This window comes from Porites lutea, chromosome 6, assembly GCF_958299795.1.
Source record: "Porites lutea chromosome 6, jaPorLute2.1, whole genome shotgun sequence".
In the NCBI taxonomy this organism is placed as follows: domain Eukaryota; kingdom Metazoa; phylum Cnidaria; class Anthozoa; order Scleractinia; family Poritidae; genus Porites; species Porites lutea.
This window is the reverse complement of record NC_133206.1, coordinates 12,749,052-12,759,051: the sequence shown is the minus strand read 5'-3', so window position 1 is coordinate 12,759,051 and position 10,000 is coordinate 12,749,052. Positions and strand designations below refer to the sequence as shown.

The window sequence follows — 10,000 nt, the reverse complement described above, 5'->3', positions numbered from 1 at the left end:
AGCACCCAAAACTCGAAAACTTGCTGTTACTGTTTTTGTTACTGTTGTTTTTAAAAGGGTCAAGAAAGGAAAATTATGCACAGCTTTTGGCGTCTGTGGTGGGCTTCAGAAATAGGGAGCTTCCAGTTCCATTTTGCCAAAAATAAAAATGCAGAATGTCGGTAGTATAGTTGTACTGATTCTTGTGTGGATGGGATCGGGAATTACAGCAAGTATCTACGTACAAAATGATGAGCGTTTTCTATTCCATTCCTCGTTAAAGGCCATTTGCAAATTAGTGTAGTTAAGGGTGGATCGGTGGCATAAAAAGCATATCTCCAGGCTTCGCCCCACTGGCCGCCTTCTCAGGAGCTTAACTCTCGTTTTTTTATTCGCTCCTTTTATTTTGAAATTCTCCTGTTCCCCACCATAGAGCCTGATCCCAGGCTATTACCCTCGAACAAATTCTGCCTGGATCTGATCTGATCTGATCACGCAGTGTCGTAAATATCCAATATGGTAGACTGCAAAACAGTCGGTTTTTTTTCTCAAAATCAGTAAAGAAGTCGGTAAAGTGTGGCGTAAGAGTAATACGTGCGAGCCTCACACTCCGTTTTCAGCCTCGTTTCAGACCTTTTGTGTTACTGCTCACGCGTACTTGAATACGCCAAAATCTGCTGACAGACAGTTTTGAAGTCTACATAAACATGCATACCGAAAAAACGCATATTAAGGTAAGATGTATCAAGTATAGCGCGACCAATAATAAAATTAATGCATTATATCCCATCTAGAAACGTTCAGTTAAACAGTTGGCAGGCTTTTATAAAACCTTGGGATGGATTTTGTGGACCTTTAGAGGTGCGGACGCATCCGCTGCCTCCACCTGATTCAGATTGCGTCATGCAAGACGTACAGCCTACAGTGGTTTCTAGTTTTGGGTGCTTCGTTTTCGAGATTTTGGGGTCTTCGTTTTCGATCTAGGGTGCTTCGTTTTCGAGTTTTGGGTGCTTTGTTTTCGAGATTTGGGTGCTTCGTTTTCAAGATTTGGGTGCTTCGTGCTTCGGTCTTCGTTTTCGAAACTACCGAAATGAAGCCGCGATTTTACACAGCTGCTGTAAATGTATATAAACAGTACAATAATCTTTAACCCAAATTTTTGCAGATGCTTTCAAGGACCAAGCCGGCCGTGGGGCCAGGCTCTGGAAATACTGTGTCATCTGCCAAGGATTCGAAAAAGAAACGAAAGTTACCCAAAACGGAAGAATTCTTGCAGATGAGAGATTTCACTGGAGCTATCACTTTACTGGAAGTAAGCTTTATTGATGTTAACCTGAGAATACAGCCGTCTCTCCTCGGGTGGATAGAAAAATCATGAAATCTTTAGACCTAAGACCCAAGAATGAAGACTACCCTCAAAATCGCTCATAAATAGCTAGAAACTGCTTTCTTGACCTGAGGTGTGTAAGAAACAACATGATCTTCAATTACCAATGAATTGACCTGGGACTTTGTAGAAAAGGAAGACCCCTTCAAAATCACTCAAAAACAGCCTGAAATGGCTTATAGACCTGAAAAATGTGTGAAAGACAAGATCTTCAGTTATCAATGAATTTGACCTGGGTGTTCGTTTGCTACAACCTCTCCCTCCCCCCCCCCCAAAAAAAAATGTAGAAAATGAAGACTCCCCTCAAAATCACTTGATATGAGCTCGAAATGGCTTCTAGACACAAGAAATGTGTAAGAGACAACAAGATCTTTGATTATCAATGAATTTGACCAGGGTCTTTGTTTTCTACCTTTCTATCCCCCCCCCCCCCCCCCATGCGGAATACAAAGGTCCCCCTTAAAATTACTTAAAACCGCTTGAAACGCATACTTTTTGCCATAAATTTGTGTGTGTTTTTTTTATTAATAAAAAAGTATTATTTATTATTATGAATCAGTTTTATTCATGGTTCTGCATCATTTATTTTCCTTTGTCTTAAATTCACCCTAAAAAACATGTTGATACACAAAACAAAGCAAAGTAACACCATTATTTTTACGATGGACTTGACTGAACAACAGCATGCAGCTGAATTAAAGTTATTGTGTATTTTGTGCTTTAGTTTAACAGAAACTCTGGGAAGGCCAGTGAGGAGACAAATCTTTGGATTGCATACACCGCTTTCCATTTGGGAGACTATAAAAAAGCAATGGAGGTACTGGAAAAAAAGTCTATATTATAATTAGAGGGTTTTTTTATAGAAATAACAAAAAAAGGGAGGGGATGTTTGAATGAAATGATTTCAGTTATTGTTTGTTTACTGATCTGAACAGTACATGTACATGTACAGGTACACATACAATGTATGTGTGCCTGCACTCTAATCTTTGACCTTTCAATTCCAAGCTAATGAGCTTATTTATATGTTAAATATTAGGCACACTCTTTTTGCCTTATAATTCAGTGAGATACATTGTCTAGTTATAGGCCTGAAGTAACTTCATTTCAGCATCTTTTCACAGTTCTCCAATCACCTTGGATGACAGTGCTGTCATGTTATTGTGTTTTCATTCATTGACCATTTAGTCATTTCATACTCAATGCTTGTGTAATCAGGGTTTCTATAATCTCTTTCTTCCAGTGACTAGTATTTTTGTGCCAGGTCATAAATTAGAACATTACCATTGTGAAAAAGATCATAAACATTACTACGCTATAGTGCTAAACTACCTAATATTTATGCGCTGTTCGTGCTACAGCCATCAAAACTCACTTTCATCTTGCAGTCACCAAAGTTTCTGAACTTAGCTGGAATAGTCCATTTTCGAGTTCGCTATGACCGCTGAATTAAAGAAGTGAAGACGCATTTTTTACAGCCTTAGCCTCCATCTGAAGTAATATATTCACAAATTCCAACGAGAAAAAGACCTGTTTATTACTCTGTCTATTGTGTATATTCAAATTTCAGACACTTACTTGCCAGAATTTCTGAATATTTTACTTTACCTTGAGGCTAACCCTGTATGAATGTGTCGTTAATGTTTGTATTCAGCGGTAATTTTTAATTTGAAACTGGACTATTGGCTGGCATTTTCTTTGTGAACATAACAATAAAAAAATTTATGATATACAGTATCACATAAAAGATTACACTGTATAACAGCATAATGCACTACATGTATCCTCTTGGTTACAAATAATTGAATCACAGTGACTGAAAGTGAGCAAATATTTTTTTTCACTATTTTATATCCCTGTCACTGAACAACGTAATATTTTTGTAATATCCCTGATTGAAATGATTATTGTTGTTGCCTGTCAGGAATACTTGGCACTGACAAAAAGTGAAGCTTGTCATCCAGATGTTTGGGTGAATTTGGCTTGTTGCTACTTCTTTCTTGGAATGTACAAAGAGGGTGATGAAGTTGCCGAGAAAGGTAGGTGTTGAGCACATTTACATGTCAGGGCTCGAAAGAAAAACTTCAATTTCAGCTTGTCCTTTGTGAAAGCAGCTATCACTTTTCACTTGTCCAGGGCCATTTCTTGCTTGTCTTAGTTAATGATTTTATGACAGGATGATTTGCCTGGACCCTCACCCATTGGGCAAGTAAGCTTCACAAACTGAAAGGAGAAGTGTGAAGTCATGTTACCGCGGTAGCAAAATTTCTGGATCACAACAATAGGAAGCTTAAGCAACAATGACAGCGAAGGCAACAAAAACATCAAAAAAGCAATAGGTTTACATAACAAAACATCACATTTGCACGTGTATAGAGCTATTTTGTACATTTCTTAGCCAACGTTGCACGACTGCGGTATGAAAATTCCTTATTTCATGCGACCGCTTTATGGTGTTGGTGAACACAACACAAAAATTTCCATTGTCTTTTTCTACACTTTGATACGGTCCTTTCTTATTCAACCTCAGAAAATTTCGCCAACATTTGACAAATGAAGTGAAATTGAATTACCGGTATATATAATAATTATTTATTAGATCAGTGAAGTTTGAAATGGTGCAAATTCACCTTTTCGGTTTGTTGTCATCCAGAAATTTTGCTACCATGGCAACATGACGTAATGACTTCTCCTCTCTATTACTTGCCCAACAAGAAAGTCTATTTGTCCTGGATTACTGGATGGGACTTTTTTGGAGACATGCATGTGCACCTGTTAGGGGTGACAAATTATACCCATAAAATAAATAACACAAAATTTGGGACTTGGAAACATTTTATCCACTCTCAAAATCTTGGAACCGTAGTTTGTGGTGATTTGAATTTTTATTTACAACAGGTCCAAAGAGCAGACTTCAAAACCGACTGCTATTTCACCTCTCTCATAAGGTAACAATAATCAAGGAGGTGCATTGGGGCCAGCCACCCTCCTTTCCCGCTAACATGTTTGTTAAAACAGTTTAATATGCAATTTAAACTTCCATGTTATATGCGATATCATGTACCGCCAGTGAGAGTACACAATTTTAGGGTTCTGTAGTAAATGTAAAATAATATTTGTGCTATTTTGTGGCATTGTTGAATTTGTGATTTGATAGAGAATTCTGCCTTTATAAATTAAATTGTTTAATTTTTCAAACATCAGTATTAATTATTTAGCATTGGTATACAATGTATATATTTTTGGAACATTTAAATCATCTTCTGTTCTTAAATTCACTAGTTTAATGATGAGAAGAGACTCATGGGCCACCATCAGGCATTGCAAGATATTATTGAGGATCAGGTAGGAATGGCAAAAGTCTTTAAAATGATTGAACATTTTAAAACTGAGGCTTGAGATTTTGCACTCATTACATGTACACGTTGGTTGATTTATTAGCACTTGGAATAAATTTTTCCAACCTATTATTAATGTTGCTTTCCTTTACACCTGTGTTGGGTGGTTTTTCTAGTTGAGTCTGGCTTCAATCCACTATCTCAGGAGTCACTATCAAGAGGCTATTGATATTTACAAGAGAATTCTGCTTGACAACAGGTATCCAAATTATTATGAGTTCTATTTTATTTTACTATTGATTCTGCTGACATATTATTGTCATGAACAAACAAATCATCTATTAAATGAAGAGAAGATCATTGCAGTTGGAACCCTGACTGCTGTGATATCGGTGTGGAGTGCTGCACTGGCATCGCAGAGGTCAGGGTTTAGTTCAAATATATGAAATCCATCCATAATTTCAAATATTGATCTGGCCAATCAACCCTGGATCTTAGCTACAGCTGCTGTAAAAATTATCAAACACCAACTCACATATTAATTTTCACAAATAATGGTGTTTCAGAATATGTAAATGAGATTTTGCATTTAACAATTTTGTGATCACATTTTTTTGATCTGCAGAGATTACCTGGCTCTAAATGTTTATGTTGCTCTGTGTTACTACAAGCTGGATTACTATGATGTATCCCAGGTAAGTAAGGGACTGTGTTCTATGAAAACAATACATTGTAGGGAGCCCATCCTTTTTTTATGAATTTATCCTTGACACTGGAAAAAGAAAGTAAAAAATAGTTTTAAGAAGTTTTTTCTTAAAAGCCCTCTGCAGAGTTACGTTTCCTTCCTTGGACATTAGGCAGGTTTAGCAAAAAAACAATGGGATGGCAGTTAAGATGATGTGTGCAAATAAAAAAGCCCTCTTGACTATAATGGGAGAGGGGCAAATTGGGCACCAGAAGTCGCATCCAGCCCTTTCCACACGCCTTTTTTTTTGTCGCCTGTGTTCCCGTTCTGTTGTTAAATCACTCTATTGTGCATGACATGATGTGTCATTAATTTTTATTGTATTGTTTACTGTTCTAGCACGTGCCCTTCACCAACCCTACCCCCATTAAAACAAGAACAAAAAAGTTACTGTTAAGGTGCTTAAAATGACTCTACAGTATAATTTTTATCAATGTATTAATTTTTTTGCTTTTAGGAAGTCTTAGCAGTGTATTTACAACACTATCCTGACAGGTAATGCCAAGAAAATTGACAGCAGTATTTATTAATAGATTAAAATACTCAAATATAAATACAAATCAAACTAGTTTGATATTTAAATGCATCTCTCCTCTTTTATATAGTGCAATTGCTGTAAACTTAAAGGCCTGTAATCACTTTAGACTGTACAATGGAAAAGCTGCAGAGGTGAGGCTTTGTATTTTCCATACATAACCAACACTTAAATGTTACAAGAACTTATTTCACAGAGCATATACCATTATTGAAGTCAAAGGCCTGATTTTGTCTGAGATAATTTTAGCTACTTTAATTTTCCAGAAATTGTATCATATCCCCATGGATGTACAGTGTGCTGTTACTAAAAGGAAGAGCTCTTTGTGTTAAACTCCCTGCATGGTACTTACAAAATTATGTACTTGCTGCATTGAATCCACATAATCTGCAGTCCATTTTATTTTTCTTCTCAGGCTGAACTTAAGACCCTTCAGGAGACAGCAAGTCCATCATTCAGCTTTGCAAATGATCTTATTAAACACAATCTGGTAAGAATGGCTCAGTTTGTAACTTATTGTTCATTGCTTGATGCTTTCAAAGTTTAGACCTGTGTACCCTACTGGTAATTGTTTTTTTTGACACAAGTTGAAGTTGTCTCTTATGTAATCCTTATTATTTTGTTTGGTTTGGAAATGTAGACATTTGCTGGTATTCATGTACTTTGTTTCTAAAGAAAAACTGTTCTTGTATTAATTGACAGGTGGTGGAATATTTATTACTATATATCAGAAATACTGGTTTGAACTTTGTGTAGTTGTATGTGCTCAGCTGTATTTATAAGCCTAACCCTTTTTGATCATGGTGAGTTACTGTGTAAAACTAAATTGTTAAAAAAAAAATTGTTTATCCCCGTGAAGATGAAACTTACATTGTAGGAGTTCTAATGAACTCATTTAAATGTGTCCCTGTGTTCCAGATCGAATTGGAATTTGGAAGGGTTGGTTTTTAAGGAGAGGGAAAAACCAGAGTACCCAGAGAAAAACCTCTTGGTGCAAAGGAGAGAATCAACAACAAACTCAACTAACATATGGGGTTGACGCCAGGATTTGAATCGGGGCTACGTTGGTGGGAAGCGAGTGCTCTCACCACTACATCACCCTTGCTCCCCCTAGTTCTCTATCTTCTATAATTTTCCCTCCCTCCAGTCCTAACATATGCTAACACATGTCTTTGACAGGTTGTCTTCAGGGGTGGAGAGGGAGCCTTGCAAGTTTTACCACCATTGGTTGACGTCATTCCAGAAGCTCGTTTGAATCTGGTAAGTGTACATGTGTCTCCTTTCTATCAGAGGCTGGCTGAGAAACTCTTTGTTTCTAAATTACTGAATCAAATGTAATTTTATTTTTTTAGAATCCTTTGTATAGTACCTTTGTTGATGTGTAAAAATGCTTGATTTTTTAATCCTCTCCACTGTTGTGAGAATGCTATCTTAATCTGGTGCCTTTCGTCAGGTTTCTTGTGTAATCCCTATTTTTTTACATGGAAGAGGTCACACTTTCGCATTCTTGCTTTTAAAGCCATCACATTTCTCTTTAATCTAGCTGAAACAATTTTTTGCCATCTTCGAGAGTTTAAGTCAGAAAAAAAATTTAGAATTTAAAGCGATTAATGGCAATTATGTTACTCCTAGCTTAAATACAAGATTTTGTTTTCAAGATCAGTTGTTAATCACCCATAACTTCTACTTCTAAACTATTTTTTTTGTTTACAGGTTATCTATTACTTAAGGCAAGGTAATGGAGATATTGAAATTTAATTTCACATTATTTACTATTGGATTCATTTTTTTATTAAATCTGAGGGCTGGTTATTTGAACAGAGTCTAACTTGGTCTGAACTTTACGGCAGTTGACAAACCTCTAGATTTGTTTCTGAATGGTCTATTCTTAGTAGTTATATGTTTTTTAGTCTTCCATTATGCCTTCTTGACACTGTTAACAGTAAACAAAGCTTAGATGTGAGGGTTGGCCAAAATGAAAATGGCCGAGAGCACCATTTTGTTCACTCTGACTTTTTTAATAACCAGCCCCAAACATTTGGATGAAGATAACAACTTTTATAACTGCTTGGGAATTGTATGAGATAACAATATTATCAAAGTTTTACTGTCCATTTGCTTTCCAGATGATGTTGTGGAAGCATATAATCTGATCAAAGATCTAGAACCTACAACTCCACAGGTAACCTACGTACCATTGGACTAGGTTTTTGATTTTTCTGTCATTGCAAAAACAGTAGCTTGAGATATACCGTGGAAGCAAAACCACTAGATTAGAGCTGGAAAAATAAAGGAAATTCTGAATCAAACTAGATTGAGAAGTCAGATATAACCTGTGAAAGGATTTCAAGTACAACATAATATTATTTATCATACCCTATCAGTATCTGTGGAAAACTGTATATTATACTTACACTGTAATTTTGTGCCTTGCAGGAGTACATCCTTAAGGGCGTGGTCAATGCTGCCTTAGGACAGGAACAGGGCTCGGTACGTCAGTATTTTGAAAACTTAGAGTGGTTTGACTCTGACTTGTTTTCAGAAACTTTTTGCTAACCTGGTCAAGCTAGGACGTTTGATTTAAGATTGGTATTGCACATGATTGCATGTGCAAAAAACAGATGTTAAATTGTTATTAATAATGTTCCAAACATATCGCGGGACTTAAGCGCGCGAGAGAGATTTGAGGAATTCTAGAATGGGCCATGTGGTATCCGGCGTTCGGAGCTTTGGTTGACAACTAGGTTCTACGAAAAGATGCTAATTTTGAAAATTTGCCTAGTTTCCAACAACTTTGATATTGCGAAAGAGCCTGTGGTGAATGATCTTGTGGACGTGGCATGCAACCTTGAATTTACGGTCAAAAAGAGAGACAGCTTTTTTGTTTCGCAATGCAAGTCTTCAGTTTTTCTTTTCGTTTTTCTTCTTTCTTTTTTCTTTGGTCAAAGAACTGATGATATTCAAAATTGCTTTTATGTTTACATTCATCCAAAAAATTCAATATATAAGGGAATTGTAACTATGAAAAATCTGTCCTTGATTGAATTGATTACTTATGGAGAGCATTGTTTTAACGTTGCTTTCACCTTTCCGTCTTTTAGAGAGAACATTTAAAGATAGCTCAGCAGTACTTTCAGCTTGTAGGTGGATCAGCAAGTGAATGTGGTGAGTTTGTACACAATATAACCGGGTGAGTTGCGCGAAAACCACATCGTCTGCTTGTTTATTTTCCACAATGCCCGGAATTCGAACTTTTTGTTAAGTGATGCGCGCGAGAGAGGAGCACACACGCGCGTCTTCCTCCCTCGCGGTCAGTGCTGCTGTTCTTATTTGCGCTCTAAAATTTCTCGTGCGCCTATTTTGCGGGCATTAGAAATTACTGGGGCGAGTTGTAATGTTAAGACGTCGTCCTAAAACCTGTTAATTTTTCGTAACTCCTGTACTGTACAGCGTACTACATTATCGGACAATGATGTAACTTAATTTATTTTCTACTTATCTTAGATACTATTCCGGGGAGGCAGTGTATGGCATCCTGTTTTTTCCTCTTAAAACAGTTTGAAGACGTTCTCATTTATCTGAATTCCATTAAGGTGAGATTAAAACAGCAATTCCTTTCCACAGACGCGTCTTTTTAGAGGCTTATATACGTTGATGGTAATAATGTCGTCGGCACCAAGTGTTTTGGAGTAGATATTTGTATCGATAAAGCCCTGTAGAGAGCAAAGTTCGATTTATGAACGTCGTGCTGCCGTCGCGCCGAACTCAATTCAATGGGCCATTTCCGAGTTGCCTCAAGCCTCTGTATCAAACCGAGGCTGAGTGCGAGGCTACTGATATGAAAACTACTTTTCATTTTCATGCACACAAAACTCATTTTCACTTGAAAGGTTTTGCACTTAAGCTCCTTTTTAAAGTGAGAGTTTTTGGAACTTGAAAATGGCCTATTTAATAAGTCATCGTCAATTATAAATACCGTGCAAATACGTCATAGAAGTTGGCTAATACACGGTTCC

At 36.9% G+C, this 10,000-nt stretch overlaps 1 protein-coding gene across 1 annotated transcript in view; it reads left to right on the top strand.

Annotated features, from left to right (window-relative positions):
- Positions 1-10,000, top strand: part of LOC140940188 (intraflagellar transport protein 56-like) — a 16,951-nt gene that overhangs the window by 723 nt on the left and 6,228 nt on the right. Inside the window, exons 2-17 of the mRNA XM_073389101.1 lie at positions 1,145-1,291; positions 2,091-2,183; positions 3,291-3,405; positions 4,265-4,314; positions 4,649-4,711; positions 4,881-4,963; positions 5,330-5,399; positions 5,907-5,944; positions 6,055-6,118; positions 6,400-6,474; positions 7,164-7,244; positions 7,698-7,719; positions 8,111-8,166; positions 8,421-8,474; positions 9,086-9,149; positions 9,489-9,577. Of these exons, the coding sequence (XP_073245202.1) occupies positions 1,145-1,291; positions 2,091-2,183; positions 3,291-3,405; positions 4,265-4,314; positions 4,649-4,711; positions 4,881-4,963; positions 5,330-5,399; positions 5,907-5,944; positions 6,055-6,118; positions 6,400-6,474; positions 7,164-7,244; positions 7,698-7,719; positions 8,111-8,166; positions 8,421-8,474; positions 9,086-9,149; positions 9,489-9,577 (1,164 nt within the window). The remainder of the gene's footprint in view (positions 1-1,144; positions 1,292-2,090; positions 2,184-3,290; positions 3,406-4,264; positions 4,315-4,648; positions 4,712-4,880; positions 4,964-5,329; positions 5,400-5,906; positions 5,945-6,054; positions 6,119-6,399; positions 6,475-7,163; positions 7,245-7,697; positions 7,720-8,110; positions 8,167-8,420; positions 8,475-9,085; positions 9,150-9,488; positions 9,578-10,000) is intronic.